The 25,983-nt window shown below is 44.9% G+C and overlaps 2 protein-coding genes across 7 annotated transcripts in view; one reads left to right on the top strand and one right to left on the bottom strand.

The window, feature by feature from the left end:
- Window position 1: 1 nt before the first annotated feature.
- Window positions 2-21,546, top strand: FAM234B (family with sequence similarity 234 member B; the record flags this gene model as incomplete). The annotated part of the gene is made up of 13 exons (XM_017737747.1): window positions 2-206; window positions 5,279-5,671; window positions 6,620-6,718; window positions 8,994-9,182; window positions 11,004-11,134; window positions 11,795-11,942; window positions 12,288-12,429; window positions 13,057-13,200; window positions 16,561-16,642; window positions 16,870-17,025; window positions 17,621-17,738; window positions 18,872-19,098; window positions 19,522-21,546. Coding segments are annotated over 13 exons (2,040 nt in total), but the record flags the coding sequence as incomplete, so codon positions are not given.
- The window catches only part of GSG1 (germ cell associated 1), a 94,231-nt gene continuing 89,736 nt past the window's right edge, over window positions 21,489-25,983 (bottom strand). For all 6 annotated transcript variants that reach the window (XM_017737894.1, XM_017737891.1, XM_017737888.1 and 3 more), the window contains 3 exons: window positions 24,088-24,240; window positions 23,855-23,966; window positions 21,489-22,651 (listed from right to left, as the gene is read on the bottom strand). In XM_017737894.1, the coding sequence (XP_017593383.1) occupies window positions 22,339-22,651; window positions 23,855-23,966; window positions 24,088-24,240 (578 nt within the window). In that variant the 3' untranslated portion in view covers window positions 21,489-22,338. The remainder of the gene's footprint in view (window positions 22,652-23,854; window positions 23,967-24,087; window positions 24,241-25,983) is intronic.

Here is a 25,983-nt window from a genome sequence, read left to right as displayed (position 1 = left end):
GGCGCCGGGGCTCGGGGGGGGCCCGGCGGCCGAGTGGGGGGCCGCGGGGGCCGGGGCAGCGTCTCGGGGCCCCGAGGGCGTCGTGTGTAGCAGAGGGAGCCTGGGCCGCGGCCCTGCGAGGGGACTGCGCGGGAGGAAAGAAAGCGCGGAGCCTCTCAGATCTACTCCTGCCGGCTTTTACCCACAGAAGCCGGGCCAGGAGTTCGGTAAGTGCCACTGCGATTACCCAGGTAAATGTTTAAAGGCTGCCTGCCGCCACTGCACCTTCCAGCCAGAGATTTTCAGCGAGATGAAGGGATATTCAAGCATAAAGGGCTATTGTGTGTGGTGAGCAGCAGTCCAATAGCCATTCTCTTCAAGTAAGGAGATGAAAAGGGAATTAAAATACCTTGCCAAACCAGATCTTGGGAGCATGCTAGTTGCTGGTGGATGTACTGTAGATGGTGCCAATGCACCTGGCTGCATTAACTTCAATGCGAAAGTGCCTCATTGCTCTTCTGAAAAGTGTCTTGCATTTGGGACAGAGACAGGGCCCAGCTGTGTGCTGCTGGGGAGGGCTCCTCCTTGGCACTACACACCACCGTGGCCCTGCACTGCCCCGGTCTGTGAGGCTGCACTCAGTGGACTGATGGTACTTTCTTCCTCCATCAGTCCATGAAGGTCACATTAATGTCATCATCAAGGTGCTTCCTGCCATCTTTTCATAACCCTTGCCAGGAGTTAAGGGTTACTTTTAGTTTATGTGGTGCCTGTTGAGTCTCATTCAAAGAAATTTTGTTTGCGAGTCGGTTTCTTACTGGTTTTACGCATACGTGTGTATATATATATATATGTCTGTCAGAGTGGGAAGGAATACATTACCATGAGGTCTCAGATCTCTTCTGGGACCTTTGGAGCCAGCATGATCTGTTTGATACCTGCTGCTGGGAGACACTGATTTGGAAAAGATCATAACAGGCCTTGCAGCTGCACTTAAGAGAACAGTTCTTGCATCAGTCCTTAGGTTAAACTGCAGAAATCGTACTTTTATTGTGCATTTAATTCTTGAAAAATGCAACTTCTGACAGCAATGAGAAAGCAGAAAGCCTGTTGCTATATCTGTTTTTCCTGCTGCATCTCATTAAATTAATTAAGAATCAATCTGTGGCGACTTACCTCCTCATGGGCTTTAGAGATATGTCTGCAGTATCCACTGACTGGTGCCTGCCAACTGCCAGAAGAATAAACAGAACGTGAAGTGAGTACAACAGACACTGGAACCAGTGTGAAAATTGCACTCTTCTGAAGTTCAAAATCTGCTCTTTTCACTCCAAAGTGAGTGCAAAGAAAAGCCTTTCCAGTCAGTCGAAACCAGAAAAATAAGATTACAATTAATATCTTTGAAGCCATCAGCACAAGAAATTAATATTTTATTATGACTGGGGCCTCATTTCAACACAGATCACCTCATGGGTGCCTTCTTTCCAGATCATGGTCACACGATGATCATCTGTTCTTCACTGAGAGGTCACATTCTTCTGCTGCAGTAGTTGCAAGAGCTGTCTGTGCAAAAACAGCATTTGGCAAATACACGGGGGATTTTCAAAGTCATGAAGTGCAGTTTAGAGACCTACTGCCCTTAAAGGCCAATACGTTTGGGGCATTTTCCGTCTGTTCTGCCTTTGAAAACCTCCATCATCAGTATTTGCTTTTCTTCCAGTGGCGAAAAAAAAAAAAAAAAAAATCCCGGGTGATGTGACCAGTAGCTTCCTCTGATTGTAACCATGGGCCTCTGAATGGGAACCTCTGTTTTATCACTGATGCTGTGGAAAAATGGAATATGATTCAGAGCAGGTCAGAACAGAAGACGCTTTGTTGACTCTACCTGCAGGAGGGAGGGAACACAGAGCAGCAGGGAAACTGACTGCTGATCCTAGCTCCACACCTGTAAAGTGGATGCAAGGTTTATATACACTTGGAGTCTCTTTGGAAGACAGATAACAAAATGTGAGTTACACGGATTGGTACCTACATAAGGCCGCAGAACTGCCACTTGCTTTAGCACAGAGACTCATTTCTCATGAAGGCTACACTGTGATTATCATTTCAGGAGATATGGTGAGAGTTTGACCAAGAGGCCAGCTCAGATCTTAACATCTCTACTTCCGCGATGGAAAACTGAAAACTATGTATTCCCTGGCAGCTGATTGCTTGCAACAGAGGCAGTTTTGGACAGACTGTTTTCCCCCAGCCTGAGCCTTGTTGTTAACCAGAAAGGAAAGAAATTGACTTATGGAGCACTTATAAATAAATCATCATTCTCTAAATGATGTGAGACTGCCTCTGTTTTCACACATTCTTTACTGGTTTTTATGTTTGTTTGTACTTTTGTGCTGAAAAATCATCTGGGATTGATTAGCCAGATGTGTTATCTCTCCTTCCCACAGTAAGTGACCTAAAACTTGGATGAAGAGTTGTGTTTCTTCTGCTCTCTCTCCAGCCAGGTGAATCATGAGTTACATTTTCTCTGCACCACAGAACAGCCTTGGGAAGCTGAGCTGAGCAGATCCTTGCCAGCATTCCCAAAACACCTACAGATTGGTTAAGGTTCTCTATGAACAGTGGGAGATAAGCGTTTGAATCCTCTGAGATTAGATATATAATTGGGTTTGACATGTGCTACATGAGTGCTCCAACAGCCCTTCTTAAAGGGCAGTACCTTCCCTTATTTTGGCTTAAAAAAAAAAATTCAGCAGGGCACTTTATGCCTGACTTTACTGAGTGGCTGTGCCTTGTGGGCATGCCAGATAACCTTCTGAGGAAAGATAGGGCAAAAGAGTGTCAGTTTCTGATTCCTAGTCAGGCTTAGACATAAATTAAGACTGAGCAGCTCTCTGCTTTATAGCTCTCTTATAATTCTGCAGATTCTTTCCTATGTAGATCATCAGAAGCTATCATTACTGTGTAGTAGCTGTTTTCTAGCCACTGATCAGTGGTTTTCAGTAGGACAGGTGTTCCTGTTACAGATTGTGGTTCACACCACTGCCAGCATCTCAGTCCCTGCCATTTCAAGGAGTGGGTGAGCCGTATTTTCAACGTCCTTTCTGTCTCGTAGGAATCCAGAACAAAACTGTTCCAGATAAACTTAATTGGCACCAATGCTTTTGGTTGCTTCAAGGATGAACAGCCGGTTCCAGTCTTTTGGTTGACGGTTTGGAAATAAAATAATTAAATCATAGTATATCTGAAGCATAAGTACACTTTGAGTTGTTTTACTGAAAGGTCACCAGTTTCCAAAATTGGGAGCAGTCTAGTTAACATAACTGTCCGACTTTGACTTCCCAGGCTAAATACCATTTACTCTTGGGCCAGCCATGTTTGTTTTTCATGCCAGTCTGACCTGGCTTGAACTGGCACATCTGGATCTGTTGTGAGAAGCCGCAAATACCCTGGCAGTGAGACCTCTCTGGAATTTTTTGTTTGACTGAGTAGTCTTTCGGTCACTTTTCAGCACAACCTACGATATAGACACCTGTGAAATTTACGCTGCAGCCTCTGAGCAGAGAGCTGTGTGCCACCAAGGTCCGTGGCCTTCTGTGCACTTACAGGATGGAGCCAAGGTTATCAAGACTTCCTGAAAAGCCCACACTTTTGAACGCATGTATAGAACAGACCTATGTGAAACAATGCAGTATGTCACAGGGATACACCAGACCAACCCATAAGAATGCAGTATCTCTTGGTTGGGTGCTCTGCCTCCACAAGGAACTGCTTTTTGGACTGTGTATGTGCACAAGATTTTTGAGTCTTTTGTAGAAGCCCCTAGTTCAAAAAGGAAGAGTCTGACTTAGATATGTGAGCCTGTTGGATATTTTTATTTCCTTCTGTTCAGTGTAGGTGAGTTGTCCTGGCTGTTCCACTTAGTGTGGGGCATTTGGTTTTTAGTGGGATTGAAAGCTTTTCTTAAATCATAAAAAAGAAGTTGAATACCACTTATAAGTAGTAGACAGAGGGAAAGTGAAGGTCCTTTTGTGGGGTGAGAAACGAGGAAGAAATGAGATACTTGTGCTGCAAAATACACTCTAGATTATGCAAAATAGGTGTGTTGCACTAACTAGGTACTACTATATATCTGTAACTTGAGCCTGTCTTTAACAGGAAAACCAAAAGTAAGGTATAGTATCGTAATTAGGAAGAATAATCATGAAAACCCTAAAATTTCCACTTTGTAAAGCCTTCCCATCGTCTTCCTGTCTGAGAGGGGTTACAGCTTGCATGTTTTTGCTTATTAGTTATGCCTTGCATGTATCATGTCAGGAATCTTTGGGCACAAGCTAGTTCCTGTCTCAGATCAGCTTTAAACAAAAGGAAATGAGACAGATACCTCAGATAGCAAAGTCCCACCTTGGAATAGGAGAGAGAGAACCAGACACTGAGACTCTGCAATCATCAGAGCAGTGGCTGTGGCTCCATGCCCAGCCTTGTGGCACAGGGCAGCTCCCTGAGACGTGACCCTCCACTCGTAGCTCAGGGCAGTGAGTCTGCATGATCTTTCCTGTCACCATAAACAGATGGCACTGGGCTTATGCCAGGGTGTGTGACTGGCCTCTATACCTGCCCTCACCACACTCCCTGTGGCTGTCTAGGGCTTGGGGGAGAAGTCGTCTGTGTGCTGGGCATCTGTGCAGGAGACACGTAAAGCTAAGCTACTTTCCTCTACTACCACCTGAAGCGATCAGTACCAAGTTATCTATCTTGGCCAGGCTAAGCACAGGCTGTTGGCTCTGGTGGGAGCAGGAGCAGAGCAGGTGCACTGTGGTTGCCTGCTGCAGGGGTTGGAGCGTTCCCTCACGCAGAGCTGAGCCATGCAGAGAAGGTGGTGTCTTGGAGGAGCAGCCTGATCCCTCCAGACATCAGCATGTTATTGGCCTAAAGGGGCAAAATCACTTTTCCCTCATCTTCCGGGAGAGTTCACGTATCTCTTTACCAATGAAGAAAGTATTAGAATTAAATCAGCCATGAATTCCGTACAGACATATGCATACACATCCATATATGTATACACACACACACATTTGGCTGAGGAAAATAAACTGTCAGCATCTTTTCTCCCACAGCTGCTACTGTGAAACATGGAGAGACCCTGTCATTTCTCTCACACTTCTCACTACTTGGATCCATGCAAAATGCAGACTACTCTGTCATCCCTTCTGTGTCACTCTCCACTGCAGCCTTTTCTCCACTGAGATCCTGCAAAAGTGAGGAACTCATGTTTGTCTCTCTCCATGTTTTTTCTCAGGAAAGAAGAGCCCAGACCTTGGGGAATATGATCCCCTCACTCAGGCTGACAGTGATGAAAGTGAAGATGACCTCGTACTCAACATCCAGAAGAATGGGGGGGTCAAGAACGGGAAGAGCCCTCCTGAAGAGATACAGGACCCCGATTCTGATGTGGAGGTTGGGATGACAAAGCAGCACACGTCAGAGACCGCGCCTGAGGGTTATCCTGCAGAGACAGCTGGGAGTTCGGAGCAGAAGGCTGCTCCCTCCCTCATGCCATACCTGCGCACCGCGATCTTTTTGCTCACTGTGGTGATCTCGATGATTCTTGTGTTGGTGTGCGCATTTCTAATTCCCTGTCCCCCTAGAGACTTGCATAACACCTGGAACCGCAACCTAGGTCAGGGAGCAGGTGAGAAAGCCCCAGGAACAGCATCTGGCATGGGGGAGGTGGCAGCTCCCAGGCTGGGCATTGGTGGGAGAGACCTATCTGGGAGGGCAAGGTCCGAGCAGAGGCCATCCCTCACCACTACAGATGCTCCGAGATGATAGACAGGTCGCTGTGTTCTGCTCACTCTTGAAGCTGAGGCCTGTGAAATCTGGCATCAGTAGGTAACAGTGCCACAAAATTTTGTTTCTGCCAACATCAAAAATTATTTTGACTCTTCTTCCATCCTGCCTTTTTGTCTGGATGTTGTGCTCTGTTCCAGATGGAGATGGCCCAGCCCACTTTAAAATACAGTGCCTCCCTTTCTACAGCCTGGACTTTACCAGTACCTCCATGCTGAAGTATGTGGTTGTGTTTGAGAGGAGAGGGTTTGAGGTCTTTGTGTCTTCTAACTAGCTTAACTAACCTTATTCCATTGTCTTTTTGTCCTGCTTGAATTTATGAATCAACATTTGAGATCTTTTGTTATCCTGTATGGGCCACTGGTAACATGTCTAAAGTATCTCCCATTCTGGCTTCTGCAATAAAGTAACACTGTATTGTGAAATAATTTCTGCCAGGTCTAGATATGTCTCTCCCTCCTTGCTTTCTGCCCCTGGCTTCCAAATCTAAGCTTTTCATAAGATACATGGCTCCACATCACCTCAGAAATTGAAGTGGGAAACATGAATCTTTTTCTGTTAGCTCCTCCATTTTTCCTTTTCCTTTCTCTGACCCAGATGCTACATTTCTGCCTTTCCATGCAATGAAAGATCTTACCATGGTGTGAGCTGCCTGCCCTTGATGGTTCCTTAGCAGACTTTGTGAGGCTTGTCTACCCACAAGTCTCATTTCTGGGGCAGCCCTCCTCTCCCGGTGTGAAAAAAGAGGGTGGCCTTTTTGACATGCGGTGACTCTGTGTAATTGTTGCAGGTGGTGTGTTATCCCCACTGGAACTGTGTGATGTGAATGGTGATGGCCTCCCTGACATCCTCATTGTCTTCACTGCCTTGATGAATGCCAGTGTCATGGGTAAGCACTGCAGCTCCTTTCCATTCCTCTTCATGTGTTAGTATGGACCTTTGTATGTTTGTCTTACACACAGGAAGAGCTCCTGCCACTGCAAATCCACTGCATTGCTCTTTTCAGAGTTCCTTAAAATTGCTGTGCCTGTGGTTGGTCATGCTTAAAATTTTCATTACAAGCCTGTGCTCATATACCTTTTGGTCAACATCATGTGTTTGCCCTTACCTCATCTTGGGGCAACTCCATCTCTTTGTCCTGCATTTGTGCACACTTACTTTGTTTGTAGGTTAGTGTTGTAGCAAACACTCTCACTTTGCTGCCTTTTTCTCCAGGTCACTCCATATACTTGCCAGGCTCCAAATCATTGTTAATTCACAAATAATAGACTGATGATGGGGAAGCTACTGTGCCTGGCTGTTTCACAGGTATTGCCCTGCTTCCTCCTCCTGGCTGCCTTGCTCTCTTTGTTAGCCCTCACACCCTTCAGGTAACATAGCAGAGCCTGCTGATACTGGCCACCATTACGCAGAGGCTGCCAAATCTGGTGGCATCCTATTGCCCTGGGCTTCTGAAGTCCTGGAGATTCCCAGCTGCCTGCTGTACTGCATCTGCTTATCCTGGCATCACCTGATACTGGGTGAATCTGTTCAGTCTCAGAGATGTATTCAGGGAGCAAGCATACATTGCATAACCTGAAGAAAATTCTTGTGGGAGCAAAATGCCTTGGCTCTTCAAAGAGCTAATAAAAATATTGTTAGAGGATAGGGAAGATGCCTTTCTCCATGGCCCAAGCAAGGCCCTCAGTATTTCGCAGCAAGTCCTATAAAAAGAAACCTATGAACATAGAGAAAATGGTAAAATAACTTAAAAAATAAGTGAGAGAGGAAGATACTGTTGACATAAAGGCTGTATTCAGTTCATATAGTCTGTCCTTGCATTCTGTATTTTTGCCATTGCATTGTTTTTATTTTTTATCCCAGATATACATATAGTCAGCATTTTCTGAATGAAACTGGTTCATACCTAGTTGCATCCTGGGCTGGAAGACAAAAACCAGACACTAAAACAGGTGTAAGCAGATCACAATCCAAAACTCACATAGCTGGATATCAGCCCGCCTGTAGCTTGTGCTTGGAGCATTCACACAGTGCCAAGTAGAGATAAGCTTGGGATAGGCACCTGGGGGAGTAAACTGTGACATTTTCAACTGTTTCTCCAGCTTGTACACACAACAGCTGTGAGCTGCATTCAGGACTTAGTTATTCTTGGTCCCTATCAATGTGATGAAGATAACTTGATGGCAACCCCTTAGCATAAGCCACATGATGTTCAGTTTGAGAAGAGAGTTAGTTTGATTTAGAGAGTGGACTCAGACTTGTATTTAGCCAGTGGCCCATATATGCCCTTTTTGTCATCAGATCACATGTTGTATGTGTTGCTAGTAAGACAGAAGTTGACTGGGTCTGTTGTTATTTTGAAATGTGTGGGAGTTCATCATAAACTGTGATATGACCATACTAGGTGGAGATTAATTACAATAACCACTCTGATAGCTGAGGGCAGGCTGAGCTAAAAGTTGATCCCATTTGGAGTCAGAGCCAACAGTCAGTTGAAACAGCATAGACTACTTTATTTCACAATTATTTTGTGCTAACTGGTGAATTGGAAAAAGAACGCCGAGTTACACCAATTGGTTTCGTTCAGTCTGTTTCTCACAATAATGAAACTCCTTTGGAAAACAAAGGAAAAAGCTCTCAGACCACCAATCACCTTCTGTTGCTCCAGAATTACAAACAAGCCAGCACTTTCATATGAGGTGACATCTACCTTGGGAGTCACTTAAAGTTTCCCCTTGGTGCTAGCTGTTTTGTTAAGGGAGGAGGGGATCAGAAGAGTCAATCTGGTTTGACAGCAGTAAATTTCACAGGAGGAAGTCAGCACAAAGTCAGCACAACTGAGCACATTGTCCCCAGGAGCTTGGTTCTCTCTGCCCAGCTGACCACATTTCTTGCTATGAGCTCAGGTCCAACCTCCACGATTTTCTGGGCTGTTGATGTTCAGCCCAGCTTGTTTGGAGACCACTGCTAGGCTCTGTGGCAGAGAAATTCAGCCACAGGGTGACATTTGACCTTTGGTTTCAGGCAGTGTGGATTTGTCTGTCTTGAACTGCTCAGTTCCAGGAGCTAGAGCTGGAATTCCAGCACAAGGACCCAAGGCAACGTGGTCATAGTAATCCCTCTGATACCAAGGGATTACATCCTCTCTTTCCTGCCTCTTCTAGGTGTCTCCAGACCCTCCGTAACTGTGGTGGCACTTTCTGGTATGAATGGCAGCACCTTGTGGTCCATCCAGCTTCCAGAGGAGACTCGGAGTCTGCAGTGCAATGGGCTGTCACTGGGGGCAGCTGCAGGGCCTGTCTGCCTTGTTACAGGAACGTCAAAATTCCTCAGCCTTCTCAGTGCCTCCACAGGTAAAGTCAACTACCAGCATATTAGAAATATGCTACTGCTTTGTTGTTTTCTTTGAAGGACTAATAAGCATGAATAATTTGGTTCTGGCACGTCACGGTGGCTGTTAGTGGCACACAGGAAGGAGTCAAAACACTAATGAGTTTCTAGTTACACAGGATAAGAGAATCCAAAACATTTCATCTCTGCGGCAGCATCTTCGTCCTACATCTCAGAATATTTCAAAGTGTTAATCTTATCCTATAGCATCCCCATGTCATAAAGAATATGTAAAGTCTGTTCTCATTAGCATTGAGCTGCTGGTACAAGTCAGGACCTACCTAACAGCACCACAGAGCTGAACAGCATTCTTGGAGAAGTTATATAACGATATACACGACATCCAGGAAACCTTGCAGAGAAACTAGGCCCATAGTTGAATTGATTAGATGTGAACGAATATTGCTTTTTTAATCACTTGATCCTGTGAACCTTCATTCTGTGGTTGCTGTTTGTTCTACCACATTAATTCATTGGCAGAAATATTCATAGGTAGGTATAGGGTTGTTTTTGGAATCGACAAAAAGGTACCCTGAAGGCGGGTAACTTTGGGATGGAGGCGTGTTCATCCAAGGAGAATGATTTCACCACAGTTGCTGGCTCAGCAACAAGACATCTCCTGTCTCCCCTGGCTGACAGATGCTATGCAGTTTTATCAGCTGCAAAGTAACATCAAGTTCCCCTCCCTGCAAGGATTTCTACAGTCTGGCCGTGGTATTCCCACTCCACCCCACCCTCTGTTCCATCCCCCTTAGCAGGTGCTATGGTTGCAGATTGGGGAATCATGGTGGAGTAGGTTTCGGGCATGCCAACCGCATTCCAATCAGGGAGCAGCAACTGTATTTTATCCTATAATTTCCATACCGTTAGAACTTCTGTTAGGATGTGAATATGACTTCTCAAGTTTCCTCTAATTTTACCTGTAGCTATCTTTGCTTGCTTTTCAAATGCTTTTAGGGACCAGGTTACTTGCAAAGTGTTTGCATGGTCAGGACCATGAGTTGCCTCCTTTACCAGCAGTAGTAGTGTTATTAATGTAAAAGTTTGGCACTTGGTTTACTTTATCATACAGGGGCAAACCTTATCCTACAGAGCAGCAGCAGCAGAAGAGCATTTTTAAAGATTGAAAAAGCAGAAGTGTCGGCAAAGAATGATGAAAAAGTAAAAGCATCAAATTTAATTGTTGCCTTTTTTTGATGTTTATTTGCAAGTTTGCAAATCTGGTTTTACTGAGTTCCCAGGTAGGTCCATGCTGGTTTTTTTTTCTAACATGCTTTTCACCCTGAGGTGGAGTGAGCGTGTCGTGCTGGAGTGGTAATTGGCTGCTGGGAATATAACTGAGACACAGATTTGCACTTTGAATATCAGAACTATCCATCTGTTCCCTTTCCTCACATCTACCTCGCCTTTTCTGCTGGCTGAGGCAAACAACTGTTGTCCTGCAGAGCAGCACTCTCATTTAGGTTCTCCTTCCGAAAGTGAACGTTAAATATTCTCTGCTATTTCAGAAATTGCTTAGGGCTCAGGTATTTTAGAGAGATGCTAAGAAGGAAGCAGAGTAGGACTTGAAACCTGAATCAAAGGCAATCTGAAGAAATGCTGGGAGAAGAATTTTGCTTGCCACTGCAGCTTGTCTCAGTTTGTAAGTTTGTCTTTCTCCTTCACACAGAATGGGAAAAATAATTTCTCTTGCTCCCTTTTCAAGAAGGTTTTGTGGAACCCTCTAGGGATGCCCTCTGGTTGCCCTAATACGTTAGGTCCCTTTTATCCTGTTCTTCCCACAGGCAAGACCATCTGGACACTGAACTCCATTCACCTTTCAAGTGGGATCCTGGCTGCACCAGCTGCAACTCTTCCAGATGTAGATGGAGATGGGATTAGGGATATTGTTGTTCTGGCTCTCAAAGAGACACAGGTACAGCATATCCCTACTCGAGGTTTGGAAGGACCTTTACTCTTTGTTTAGAGGAAAAACAGCCTGATGTGGAAGGACTGTAATGGGAACCGCAAGAGCCCCTAATTTTCATTCGCTTGGATTTTGCTGAAAAGCACCCTTTTTCTTCCAGTAGGTCAGAGCAGTGAGATCAAACAATAATGACACTACCTGCATTCTTGACAGCTGGGAATGAACAGAAGGGTCATTATTTGCACCTGACTGAGACTTGAGAATTATTTGTTTCTGTTCAGTGCATGTGTGGTTTGAAGTGTAGGGATGGATCTCTGAAGAAAGGAGCATTTAGCTTATCCGAAAGAAAGAAATACTTGTGTGATTGATTCAGATGCAGATTTCCTTTACGTTCATCCCTCCCCACAATCCTAACTTTGATGTTGTTAGAGGAACTCAGGTTTTTGAAGTCCCTTTTATATTTGATGCATTTGTGTCAAGAGAAAAACATTACTGTAAGATGCCCAGGAAGCTGGACTGAGCAAAGAGAAAGCAAACACTATCTACGCCTTGCTGAGGGGGAAAAGATCAATGGAGCTTCATGCTGTGGGGCTGGGGGAAGATTCTGGGTGCAGAAGTGCATGCAAGCACTTCTGAAAGATAAAAATCTCTACCTCTCTCTCTTTGCAGCCCGATGTGTTTTTCATCTTGGTATCAGGAAAGACTGGAACTGCTCTGGGTGGGCCTGTGAAGTACAGCACCAATGGAGAAGGGAAAGTGATTGGCCCCCAAGTCCACATCACCAGCCGGGGAGCCATCTACATCCTGTTTGGTTTTGGTAAGGTGCACCTTGGGTCTGCAGCACTTCACCTTCCTGAGAAAACATTTGTTGTACCTAAAATGGTCCGGAGCATCCCTGGAATATTTCTGCCATGCCTTCTGCTGTAAAAGCTAGGAGAGCGAAAGCACAAGTCTCACTGCCATGGTGTGGAAAAGTCCAGGAGCACCAATACCTGCTAGTCTTCAAAAACCTTGGAGTTTCCCAAAGGCACATCATGCCAGGAAAGTTCCAGCTCTGGGCATTTCCTTGCCTTCTACCACAACTGCAGTGGTCCCAATCACCCTCTGTTCTACTAGGTTATCTTTTGCAGTCAGGACTCTTCATCTTTGCTCTTCCTGGCAGGTAATGTTCAAGCAGTTGCCCTGAGGGATATCTTTACCCAAGCCAGAAACCGGGACAACTTTCCTGCAATGCTGCAGCAGGAGGAGCCAGAGTGGGAAAAGCACAGATCTGTCAACCTGTCAGAGCTCATTGGCATTTACAGGTAGAAGATGGACTTGTCATCTTGCTCCTTCTGGGAGAGGAAGGGAAGGGTAGGCACTTACTAGTGCTCCCAGAGGTAGTCGCTTCTACTTCAATACTGTCCTTCCTTCACTGTCCAGTTGATAACTGGGGAATATTGTGGGGAACTCATCACTTCCTCCCTGTCCTCTGGTTGTCCTAGCCAAAGAAGTGCAGAGTATGATAAAAGGGAGACCTTAGCTTCTCCTGCTCCTTGTTCCTTTCTTCAGCCCCATATGCATAGCTGAAGGGAAAAAAAGAAGTGTTCCCAGCTAATGGAGTCTCTTTGAGAAGCTCGGTCTATGTGGGCCTGGATTTCTCGGCTCATTCTTTTTTACTGCCAAATTGTGGGACAGGCCTCTATAGGAATAAAGGGAGGGAGCAAATGTGAACTCGCAAACTTCACGCTTTTTATAGTAACTCATGATGTTCAGAAGACCCCATATTTGAATTAGCTCACTTAACTGAGGAACCCACATCACTGGGGAAAAGATGGACTTCTCCAAGTACAGTTCAAATCTTTGGTAGCAATTGCCATGTGGAAAGGCAGCTACTGCTGAGATGTGCAGACTCAAGCCTTGATTTCCTCTCTGTTTTCCATTTGTCCCAGTGAGGGGGTTGACTTCCTCCAGACAGTGAAAACACCTGACACAAACTGCAGCAACCTGCTCATTACAACCAAAGAGAGCTTGATCCTGCTGAGGGGACAGGACCTGGAGCCCCACTGGACCCTGGAGCTGCAGAATATCAGCAGGTAACTTACTGGGAACATTTTTCTGTCCTATTTCTTCCTGTAACATTTCCTGACTTCCAGTTGGAAGCACATGTGTTCCTTAGAAAGCAATTGACAGTAATTGTCCAAGTCTGCAGAGGAATCTAAGAACTGGAGGTGTGTGTTCTTGAGCCAAGTGAGGAGGGCAGGGGGAGCAAGGAACAGAAGGCTGGAAACTTGAGCTGTGCTTGTGAGTGACCACAAATAAGGGGCTTGATTCAGATTCCCGACACTGAAGTCATGGGAATGATGGGGCATTGGAATTCAGTGAATTACTGATGTGTGATTCAGCCCACCTGCTGTCCAGGGCTTCAGTGGAGAGGATCAGTTACATTAGTGATGTTAAGAATTTAGAGCAGGTGAATGAGTATGGCCCAGAGATCTTAATGTTCCTTGAAAGCTGAAAATGAGCGTTCTGATGACAGTCAGCACACCATCTATACTAAATGTAAACCTTAAAATAATACTGCTCATCCTCTAATTTCACACATGGAAATTAAGTCATTTTCCAGATCTTGTGGGTTGGTAATAACCAGCAATTTCAGCTTGCCCAGTATTAAATATTTGCAAAGGGCAGTTGGGCACAATTGAGGGAAATTATATGGGAAACAATTGCTTGCTCTAGTATTGAGAATAAAGAAAGCAGCTCTCAGCTCAGTTTTACCCAACTGTCAAGAGCATAAATGGGAAGAAGGCACTGGAACTTCATTAAGAAAAAAAAAAAAAGTGTGTTCAGCTATGTTTGATATTCAGGTAATGTCCACATTCTTGAGGGCTGATGGGTGACATAAACCATGACTTTAGGAATGGGTTATGGCTAGTTGATCGTGCTGAGGGGAAAGGAAATGGACTAGAAGTGTTTTGGGCCCAGAATCTGCAGACTTCTGAATGTGTCTGGCATCGAGTTTAAAGGGTAAGTGTGTACTGACTAAGCAAAGCCACTTTGTAGGTGCTGTAGAACCAGTTATACACAAGAAATTTCTAAATGGATGCAGTAATAAATTGGAAAATACAAATCAAGAAGGGTTGAAAACTTCTTTACCAGTGTGGTTGAAGTTGGAAGGCTTCTCTGGAGATTGCCTAATCCCACCTACCTGCTCAAGCAGACTCAGCTAGAGCAAATTACTCAGGGCTGTGTGCTGTCAGGTTTCAAAAATCTCCAAGGATGGAGACTTCACAACATCTCTGGGCAGCTAGTATTCAAGGTTTCTGCTTCTTCCTGTTTCCTGACCTCCTAGGGGACAGAGTACAATACATGTAGAGGAGCTGTCTGATAATCATTGAAAAATAATGAAAGGAATTTGTGTTCTAGGCCATTGTGCTGAAGTCCTGGACTACCTGTTTTCTCAGAGTTAAGAAAGACAAAATTTGCTGCACTGAATGTATTATGGGCAAGCATTTAATTAAGAGGGTTTTTTGGATTGTTTTAGAATTTAAGTTCTACTTAAGCACCACAGGCTGGGGGACAAATTCAGCTCAGGGATGTTACCACAGAGTCAAACTGACTGAATTCCTTGTTAGACAAAGCTTACAGAGTCAGCTGTGAGCGCCCCTTTTCCGGGGTTAACCTGCCCCAATTACACCACGTCATCCAGGCAGACTAAGTCCAGACCTGTGGGAATAATTTCTGAGAAAACCCACATGGCTACTGCAGATGTGCTGCATTTCCAGATAGCTTTTGACAAGATCCCTGGAAAACCATAAAGGAGAATCAGTAGTCATAAAACAAGGGCGAAGTTCCGAGACCATGAAATTGAGTAAGCAGTTGCAAATTGTGTTGTAAATGGATGTTTCAGATGAGAGAGGATTAATAGCAGGTTGCTGTGGGGATTACTGTTGGGCAGAATAATTACTAGCCTTCTGGTTCATTTGAGAAAGTGCCCAGGGGATTTTTCACTTGATTGGTGGTAGCATCCGATGTACTTAAGTCTGTCTGCATTCAGTTTGTGGGATCTGCCACTGACTCTAACCCATAAGGGACATGAGAAGAGGCACCTTAGGAGATGTTTTGAGTTTGTGGTCATAGGATAGAATTGCCTGCTACTTCCTTTTGTTACTGGAGAGCTTTCAAGCTATAGGAGTGTCTCATGATACTGCCTTGAAAGCAACACCTGGTTGCCAAAGGTGTCTGTAAAGCAAATGACGTTGTTTGATGTCGTAAGTATAAAGTCAAGCCACTGCAGTACTGTGGGATTGCTGTTCAGGAACCATTCTGTCATGCACATTTTAAAGGAGAAGCTGGAAAAAAACTGAGAAAAGGTCTGGAAGAAATGTTTTAGCATGGAAGATTTGAATTCCTGAGTTTATATGATCAAAGAGAAGCCCGAGAGGTGAGTTCATAAGCATGTGTAAGAAATAGAAGCTAACAGGCATAGCAAGAACAAGTGCCTTGAAGCAAAAGCCAGTCGTTCAAGAAAATGAAGATGCAGGAATGTTTCTTTGGGTGAAATTAGTCATTAGAACTGACTCTCATGAGAAGTGATGAATTCATCTCATCAAAGATGAGGCAAAGTCAGCCTACTGATACTTGGTTAATTGGGTGAAGTACAGTAATCTGTCATAAATAAGAGGAGAGAGGATATACTCTGATGATCCTGCCTCGCCATAAAATCTCTGGTTCTGTGAATTTTGTGGACTCAACTGTGCTTATTTAGAACTTTGTGTCTAGCTGTGGTGAATTGAAGGAAGACAGAGGCAAGGCTCAGAAAGCCAAAAGCAAGCAAGATGTTTAAAAAACAGTGTAATGAGAGATATTAATGTGTTATGTCACCCAGAAGTGAGAGGATGAGAAGGGACTTCATTTAACCTGTTTAAGGTCATAAAAAGGCTTGTAAACCTGCTAGCAGTAAGAATACAAGGAATCATGGGCTGACATTAATGGCGAGTATATTAAGATCCATTTCACACAGCTAAGGCAGCCTGGGAAATCCACTCTCAGCAGGAGGTCAAATGTGCCAATGCATTTTGGAAGGACTGGATAATTTTCTATAATTACAGCAACAGTTGTACAGGTTCTCGTGCAAAGGAAAGAATGATAGAGTCATGTACAGGGAGATAAACAGATGTCCACACAGCCCATCAAGGGATGCCCCCCCCACGGACAACTCTGAAGAATGGCTGACAGGCACCATGGGCTGCTTTACCATTTTTCACTTTTCTGATCCACCAACAAATGATTCCTGGCAGTCAAAATAATTCTGAGTGGATGAAAGATCATATTTAGCATGACAAATCCTGCCATTTTAAGAGGCAGAATGGAGGATGAAGGCAATTATTCTGCCTCCATCTGAAATGGCTTTTTTTCTACCATGGGGCTGAGTGTTTCTTTTTCCAAATTTACAGCCAGCCTGTACCAGGTTACTTTGGTGCTGACCAAACTCTGGACTTCATGCTGCAAGCACAGACTGGAGATGGGAACAAAAAGGTAAAACAGGTGAAGGCAAGGAGGGCAATGGCAGCATAGGAGTGGGGGAGGTTGGCTAAAAGGAGACAAACATTCTCTGGTCCTTGCTTTTCCCATTTCTTTGGCTGGCACTCATTACTGTGTGGCCACAGGCACGAAAGGGAACAGCACAGGCCATGCTTCTGCAAGGGGGCTCTGCATACCCACGCCTTGACACCCATTAATGCTCGATCTCTCCATGCCTTGAGGTGGTGGTGGTAGATGGCAAATCTGGCCTCCCTGTTTGGAACCAGGAACTTCCGTGGCAGAGGCAACAACTCGATGCACTCTCAGTCATGACTTTGGACAAGAAGTCTGTTTTTCTCTTCTGGGCTGACGAAACACAGCCTGTGTTACAAAGTTTGGTGAGCACGCATCCTTTCTTCACTTCGAGGTTTCTCTGTGAAGCACATGCAGTCTCTGTCTTTTATTCCTATTGTCATTGAACTTGAAACCTAACATATAAGAAGGCTGTCAGGGACATCTCTTACTTTGACATTCTGACTTCTCTGAGCCTGAACACAGGAGGTTTTGTGTGTAAATTCTTCACCGTAAAGCTTTGTTGACAGAAATTTTGCATCCACAAACCCGAAAATTTGTGAATTTCATTTTTCATGCAGCACTGAAGAGTTGTTACTGCAGATTTGTTCCCAGCCCAGAGTACTTCTTCTGTCCATGCAGGAGCACAGTTCAGCATGGAGACTCAAACATCCTGCCTGTAGCTTTGCCCATCAGGCTGCATAGGACAGAGCTAGATTTCAGTCTTACCAAACAGAAGATGTGGAGCAAATTCTGTTTTAGGGAGAAAAAGATGTCAGGATTTCATCTTTATAAAACCATAGATTTTCATTCTCTGATCCATATGAAAACAACACAGTGTCAGAAAACTTTATTTTTTGACAAAGCTAGACTCCCCTTTGCTAGCCAGCTGTTAAGTTTTTGTCTCTTGCATTCCAACAGCAACCTGGTCCCAGACTTGAGCGCCCAGGGCTGCACCACCTCTATCTCCTCCATCCTGTTTTTCCTACAGTCCTTTTGGACCTCACCAATGCAACAGACAAAGTCATTGCTTCAGCAGGTGAGTACAAATGGAGGAGAAACAACCTGGGCTAGAAATAGGGAGAGAGGAGAAACAATGTGAGAAACAATGGGCTGGAGCTGTGCCTTTAAAGGTAGCACCTAAGGTCCATCACATGTAGGATAACAGTGGGAAATAAGATTCATCTTCCTCCTGTCCACCCCCTAGTTTGCAAATAAAAGATCCACAAAGTTTCTTACACATGTTTAACCAACGAAAGGTTCAAGTTTGATTTAATGCATGTTTTACACCAGAGAAGTTGTGTTGCTTTCCATGGAGCTATTTATAATTTAGTGCAGTGCATGGAGAATCACTATAAAACTTTTCTCTGTCACCTCAGATACACTTCCGCTTTTGTTGGCCATCTCCTGCTCTTTGGGATACCAGCTGTGCTACTTCTTCCTCTTTCTTTTTGTAAGGGGGAATCCAAAATACTTAAGCATATTTTCAGGGAAAAGTAGATCTGCATTTAACATCTATACAAGGTTGTACAGTCCCTGTTGGATTTCCTTGCTCTTTCTAAAGCTGTTCGGCAAATAGCCGGCCTCTTGTGCATGGCAGTGTGGGATAAAAGATCAGTTCATCCAGAACTGAGAGAAGTAGGCCAGGAAGCATAGAAAAACTGCTGCATAGTAATAACATCTAATTGGACTTGTATCAAAAACACAGTTCAGTCAAGAACAAATAGAATACTGTTTTTAGAGGGGTTTTTAAGAAACTGGGATTTCTGAGGTCTGTACAGATCATTCTGTAGTGACTGGAGGCACCTGACTTGCCAGTGCTTTACAAATTTCCCCTTTTATAGAGGTAAACAATAACTACTAACAGATGTGGGAAGGAAAGCTGAAAGTGAACTGTATTTTTGAAATATGTTCACATCCTATGTCAAGCCCAAAAGCATAACCTGTAACAAACCCTTCCACTTCTGATCTATATTTCGGTTTCTTTCCATGGAAAAATGTTAAAATAATTTTTTCCTTATCAACTGAGGTACATGGAATTGTAAAGTCAGATTGAATATACCCTCAGTCCAGTGGATGTTTTGACTGAGTAAGGGCTATAAAATTCCTTTTGGAAGAAACATAATCATTTACTCTTCACCACTATTTTCTTGCCCTTTTCTGATGGACCAGTTGGAATTAATGATCTCCAAAAGGATGCATTTCACATCACTGTGACAACAACTGCAACCTCTGAAAAACAGCCAGGATTTCTCTCGGTCAGCAAGCTGGGCCTGAAGTGGGCCATGATGAGTCAAGGTCAAATGGTGTGGTTAAAGGACAGCAGGACTCCAAAAATCAGCCGTGGAGAAGTGAGGCGATTTCTTGCCCGGATGAAATTTGCTGACTTTCCTCAGAAGGTGAGATTGTGCAGGAATCCCTAATGAAATCCAGGCCTTTGAAAACATCTGGTTTCTTCCCTACAGACACAGTTAAGGTGCTCTTTGGGATGGAAAGAGACTGGTGGGATGCAGAGACTGTTTGCAAGATGACTGGCTGCCCCTTTGGGCATAAGCTGGACAGATTGTGAAGCAAAGATGTACTTTGGCAGTTGAACACAGCACAGGATCTTAGAAAGAAACAGGGGTGATCATCATAAGAGACTGAGAGACTTGCAGAGGGATCAGAGAGGTGGGACTGAGATCACTTGTTTTGACATAGGGAAACAAGGGTCCTCCACATAGTGGTGCCCAGGTTCTGTTGCCGACTTGTAAATTACTACCTTACCAGACTGGATGATAATAGATTTTTGCTTTAATGTTTGTTTGCCTTTCCTTCTTCAGCTCTAGCCTGGTGGTTCTTCAGATGTTGGTTGGACCTGTGGCCTGTATGGGGAATATAGGAAGCTGCTCTGTGTGTCTTCAGGAAAACGGCTACATAGAGGGAATGGGAGCTAAAAGCACTTCCCCTTTCTTCAGCTATCTGGGGAATGCTGCTGGAGGCAGGTTTGTCCTAGGCAGACCTGTTCTGTACCAGAGAAACCTTGTTCAGCAACTCCCCCTCCATATGCTGTTCTTGCATGCTTCCTTCCAGGTAACACAGAAATGTGAATTTAGAATTTATATACATATATATATAAAATCAGGCTTTATATATATATGTGTTAATTTATACAATATATGTATATTTTTTGTATGTTTAATTTATGAATGAGATTTAGGACACACCTTTTTATGTCCAAATACTGTTCCCAAGCAGTCTAACAAGCTCTATGCCTAGAGTGGGCCATGATGAGTCAAGGCAAGTGGTGTGGCTAAAGGACACCTTTAATCTTTTTATTTTTGGAGAGAAGCCTCTGACTCTTGCAAGGTTAGTCTTATCTACAACTTCCCCTGTGCTCTCAGCTCTCTTGTCCATGCTGCTACCAGACTCACAAACAAACTAGTTCTCTGGCTGAATTATCTGATCTAGAGAAAGATGGTCTCCACAGCATTTGCCAGCCCCTTGCACTTGTGTCTTTCTTTCCCAGTTCCAAGTTCAGGACACCCAAGTTCAGGTGTATGTGTGTGATGTAGAAGTGAAAGGTTCACAGCTTATTTCTCTCCATCCTTAAGCTTTGTATGAACCCAAATTGTGACATCACACTGCAGTCCAGTGGGCAGAGTCCCCCTTTGCAAAAGTATCACAGCCCTCTTGGGATAGAAGTCCAGTAGATCCTGACTGATCTAAAGTGACTAAAGGTCACTCAGTCTAGTCACAGAAAAGCTGATTCTTACGCTGCTGCTTCAGGATTTAGAGGCTCAGAGACAGAACTAGAAAGCTTTTCTGTGCATTTTAACCCTATTCTGGGCTCAATATTGCCATTCCCTTGCCAGCCTAGCCCTGTGTGTAGCTCCAGGAGGAACAAGGTACCCCTGGGACACATTTGCTCACAGTGTGTTAGGTGTTTTGAACTGTGCCCCATAGTGTGCCATCATTCTCCTGTATTGCATTTGAAGAGCATCTGTATGAATTTTCTTGTCATAGAAAAGACTGTATAGAAAGGAATCATTTTGGTACCCCAGTAGTTCCCCACAGTTTAGGGCAACAATATAGGAACTGCTTTCCTAGTATGCCATTCTAAGTTTGGCCTTTGACATTAAGCAGAGCCAGGCTGAGATGAGGATTGCAAAGGACTCTTCTGTCTAGCATGTGCCCTTCCAGCCTCCCCACATTTCTCCATGAGTGGTGAAGTGACAGCAGACTTCGACCCTCCTTCCAGATGGGCACGTTAGCTATGGGTTTACTCTCCTGGGCCTTTGACACCTCTCTTTGCTGTATCACCCTCTCCCTCATCCCACATCTCTATATAAAGCTTCCAGGATAGCCCTTCAGGATTAGCTGCAAGCCCCAAGGCTGGTCCTTGGGCCCTGATCTCCTAATGTCAGAGCCTGTGAACAGTTTGTATATGTTAAATGGTATTTTCATGTAAATAGCTTTGTATATATTAGCACAACTGTAGCAATGCCTCTAGGCCTGGCATTTTCCTCCAGACAGGGTTTAGTGTTAATAGTGTTTAGTTAATAGAGCTGCATAATAGGACTGAAAGTGTGAGGACCAGTAACGTATGAGGGATTAAACAGGAGTGCCTCTTCCCTCCTGTCCAGCCACCACCTTGCTGGGAAAGGTGAAGCGGCTGTTACCTAAGTAGTTACTCTTCTGAGATTCTTCCTGAGAGAACTGATATTCGAGAGCAGTGATGTTAGCTCCTCCTTAATGTGAATTCACCCTGCCCACACCCCCCACCCCTACTGTGAATAAAGAGTCTGTATATTGTTGGGAAAATGTATTTGAACTGCAGTGAAGCAAAATAAATACTGTGTACAGCATCATGTGTCATATGAACCAATGTTTCACCTTCGAGAGATTATCAGTTTGCTTGGGGTTTTGATTAGTGGGTTGTTTGCAATATTTTTACAAAGGGCAAAAAGGAACAGATGAGTAGAAGTAATGTAAAAAGCAAAGTCCAGCCAAATTCTTACAGATTGTGAAGAAACAGTAAAAAGAGGCAGACAGCAAAGTACCTCAGAATGGGAGATTTTTGGGCAAAAAGCAAGAAGGGAATAAGTGGGAGTCATTACAGGTAGGAAAGAGAGGAGAGATGTCTGAAAGCTACCCCCTATTTCTACTGCACCACGATTTTTAATCTGGGGGCAGGGAGAAGAAGATTTTGGGCTTGGAAAGTAAGAATAAACAGGGTGTTCAGAGAGGGTGACAGCCAGTCAGTATGAACACTGATGCCCTTCACCATAGCACTGAACTGGAGCGGTTGATGGAAGGTCAATGTGACACCACCCAGCAGTGCAATTTGCCATCTGGATGGTGCTATCTATTCCCAAGTGCAATACTGGGATTGGGACATCTGCCTCAACTCTGAAAGTGCTTGGAGACAGCTGGCACCAGCATGTCCCTCCAGTTTCACCCTTGTCAGATGAGGGCACCCATCACACTGTATGACCAGGGAGGACCCCCAAACTGCTACTGTAGCTGCCCTGACCCAGTGCCTGCCTCCTCACTCCCCGAACTGTAGAGAAAGGAAGAGCTCCCCAAAACTTGCCAGTGCTTGGTTCAGAGCTCTTGTGCCTCCCAAACCCCACTGCTCTGTCCCTGTGCACTCATCCCTAACAGCGATCCTCCCCGATTGTCTGGGCCAAGACTTCATCCAGGTCCAGCTCTGGTTCCCGCTGTAGTATTTTCTGCTGCAGATCAGTGTAGAAGTCAACTCCCTCAGAGACTGAGTGGAAGGCCTTGCCTTTGGGCTCATAGTAGCTGCTTATTTGCTGTATGAAGCACTGGTGGTGCTGAGGGTGATCCTTGAGGCTCCCATCGTATCCCTTGATGTGGTTCCTTTTGAACTCCAGTATCGTCTTGGTGTAGGTATTGAGAGTGGTGACAGCAGAGGCCATGCAGCAGGTGAAGGAGGCCCAGGCCATGCTACCAGAGACACACAGAAGAAGCACATGCTGTGAAAAGCCATGTAGGGTAAGGGACACTGTGACATACCCCAGTTCTCCCTGGTTTGCCAGGCAGAACCTACTGGGCACAGACATGAACTAGAATGACTAAGGTTAATAGCATTAGTTCTTAGTGGTTATCCCACCACAATAGCCTTCTTAGATCAGTGGGATAAATATTGGTCATCCACATCACAGGGAAGGGAGTGATAGAGGGAAAAGGGCAGCAGGAACATCTGTAACTGGTCAGAGCAGGAGAGCACAGCTTGGAAGCAAGTTCTGTGTTGCTGGGCTGCTCTTACTGTGCATGAGGCTTGTCTACCTGAGTGTAACCAAATTGCCATCCAGGCATTTGATGTCCACAGGTGACACACGGCACTGGGGTGTTTAAGAATCAATGTGGTCATCAATACAGCATTGCAAACTGAACCTGCACTTTCCATGGGCACCTGCAAGGCTCATCCAACTGTTCCTCAAGTCAGGTATGTCACATCAGCTGTGTTTGGCTGCTTTATCCTTTGGAGAAAGCCACTTGAGCCACTTGCTTTGTGCGGCGCTTCTTCCTGGCTCACAAGTGAGGCTGTGGTCAATCGCCTGCTTTCTCTCCTTCCTGCACATAATACCATCTTGAGGTGACCTTGGCCTCCAGTGCAGCTGCCAATATATGGCCGGGCCAGCACTAGAGAAGATGGTGTGACTGCTGGCTGGGGGCTGAGCTGTGCCCACATCTTTAGGCACATGTCTAGGCTTGGTGTTGCAGGAATGGGCCCTTTGGCCTAACACTGGTTAGTGAAGATGCCAACCAGCATGCAACTTTCTAAAATTGCAGAAAAACAGAGTGTGTTTGGGAGCATCATCACAGGTGTGACACTGGCCTCTGCACACAGGGAAGAGCTGAGACCAAACAGGGCAAACCAGCAGAGGGGCAAGCCTGATTAGTCAGCAGGGCTGAAGGCAATTGTTTAGGTGTGACCCCATTGTTTTGCCAGTCCTTTGGTAGCTATTCATTTAAGTAGCTCAGCCACTATTTATTAAAACTGGGTGAGGCAAAGACAGGACATTAGTAGTAAGAGAACCATGTGTCTTTGGAACACATAGAAGGTCAAGAAAGGAGGAAGAAGCAGGTGGCATGGCTGAAGCTCTAAAGGCTGGGGAGGTGAAGATGGCTTCAGAGCTCACGTACTAGAATGCCCAGCCATAGTCCCATGTGTGCGGTCTCCAGTCCTCTGGTCCCAAATTAACTGTTGCCTGGAAGACTTGAGTGTACATCATGTGTGCCACCATCCCAAGGAGACCTGGACACAAAAGACAAGAAAGCAAAACAATTACAGTAGGAGCCAGAGCAGCATACTTCAGCCTTGAGTGGAAAGCAGGCTCTCCAGTGCTGAGATTCCAAGAGCACAGTAATACACTCACCTGACAGCACCGAGAAGACAGCAGCAAAAGCATTGAGCTTCATCCCACAGACAGGATTGCCAGTATGCAGAATTTCCAGCATCAGGAGGATGAAGCTGATGAGCAGCAAGCTGATGTACAGCATCTCTGATCCCAGTGACAGCCACAGGATTCCTGCCAGGAACACAGGATGAAACCATGTTCAAGGGAGATTACACCCCTCTCTCAACCCAATCCTGAAAGGATGTCCTTTGGATAGAAGGGAATGAGGGAAAACAGCAAACACCCAAAAGCAATCTCACTAGCCTGTGAGCAAGGGATCAGTGGATGCTGTAGGGGACAGAGTGCCTGTCACACAGGATGGCTTGGCTCCTCTAGCATGGCAGAGCTGAGAGGAACTAAAATGCCATCTGTAAACAAGCCAGCATTTTTCATAAACAGCAAGGAGGAAAGTAAAAGGGAAAAGACTGGGGAAGCTGTTGACTATTAGCATAAAACCTAATGGTCATAGATTGGCCATGAACACATCTGAGCTCTAATCACAACATTAAGCAAACAACTTTTAACCTGGGACTCAACTAGTTAAGAACTATATGGTGCATCCATGACTGGGATGTGGCCTCTGGAATTCAGGAAGCCCCTTGCAAGCCTGTATTTCTCACTGAAACCCCAATGAGAATGAAAGTACATTCCTTGGGGTTGATATCCAGCCAGGGCAGTAGCATTGACCACTCACCCTGCTTCTCGAACAGAGTACAGGTACTTTCATGCTGGGATTTTGAGTGGGATTTAAGTGATACCAGATTCCACAGCTGAGCTGAGTTCTACAGCTGTGCAGTAGGAATTGGAGGAGAATGAAGAAAGGCACTCTGTAATGCTGTGCTGTGGAAAAGCACAGGATTCACTGAGGAAGAAACATTAATCTGACAAATGAAGCAGCACTGTGAACACTACTGTTAGCAATTATAAATGGCTGTAGAGGAGACATTCAGCTGGGGAAAAGGAGTGTGAAGAAAACCCTCATTAATGTGGCACTGACTTGAATACTCAACATCATTAGCGCCATAGAGTCAGCCAGCTCTTTAGCAGAAATAGATGAGCTGCATTCCCTGCTTAAAGGGGCTGACTTGCTTGCTGCAGCACCATCAAGGAGAATATTTCATTAAAGGTCAGACTGTCAAAAGTATTCTGAAGGTTGCAGGCACCACACATACAAAGAGACCTCTGCATCATCTTCCTTGTGAGTCCAGGCTTCCCACTGCTGATATGTCATTTGGTCTTGTAATGTTGCCTGTGTATTGTGGAGCTGCTCTGCACACACCCAGCTCACCAGCCCATCCCACAACCAGCAGTCACACCACCTTGTCCAGTGCTAACCCAGCTATACAATAGCACCTGCACCGGTCATCTTAAGATGATACCATGTGCAGGAAGGGGTGAAAATAATGCTTGCAAATCCCCAGCATTTATTACACCCTTGCTGTCAAGGTTCGAACGCTGACGCAGGCTCTGCACCCCAGGCCTTTCCCTTGACATATGAACATCTTCTGAAACAACTTGCCTCCAGCCTCCATCTCAGGGAATAGTTAGCAAGCCCACATCAATTGAAAAGCCTTCATTAAGTAAAATCTCCGTAGCATATGTACACATACATCAAAGTATACTGAGGCTATCTGCACGGTGCTTTGAAACATGTGATAATGACAGGAGGGGTGATCTCTCTTACCCAAATGTAGTTTTGTATTTAATGAGGCAGGGACTTCACCTTGAAAACAAAACTTTCAGATGTCCTGTTTATTTACCACAAAGTAAGAGGGGATTCAGCTTCCAGATTCATCATATTAGACCCCAAAACTGAAGCACTCAGTTAATATGTAGCCTGTGTGTGAGGAACTGCCCTGAGGCAGCATCTGTCCT

This window comes from Corvus brachyrhynchos, unplaced genomic scaffold, assembly GCF_000691975.1.
Source record: "Corvus brachyrhynchos isolate BGI_N302 unplaced genomic scaffold, ASM69197v1 scaffold56, whole genome shotgun sequence".
NCBI classification, from domain to species: domain Eukaryota; kingdom Metazoa; phylum Chordata; class Aves; order Passeriformes; family Corvidae; genus Corvus; species Corvus brachyrhynchos.
Note: the sequence above shows the minus strand (reverse complement) of the source record. Positions and strands in the feature narration are given on the sequence as shown.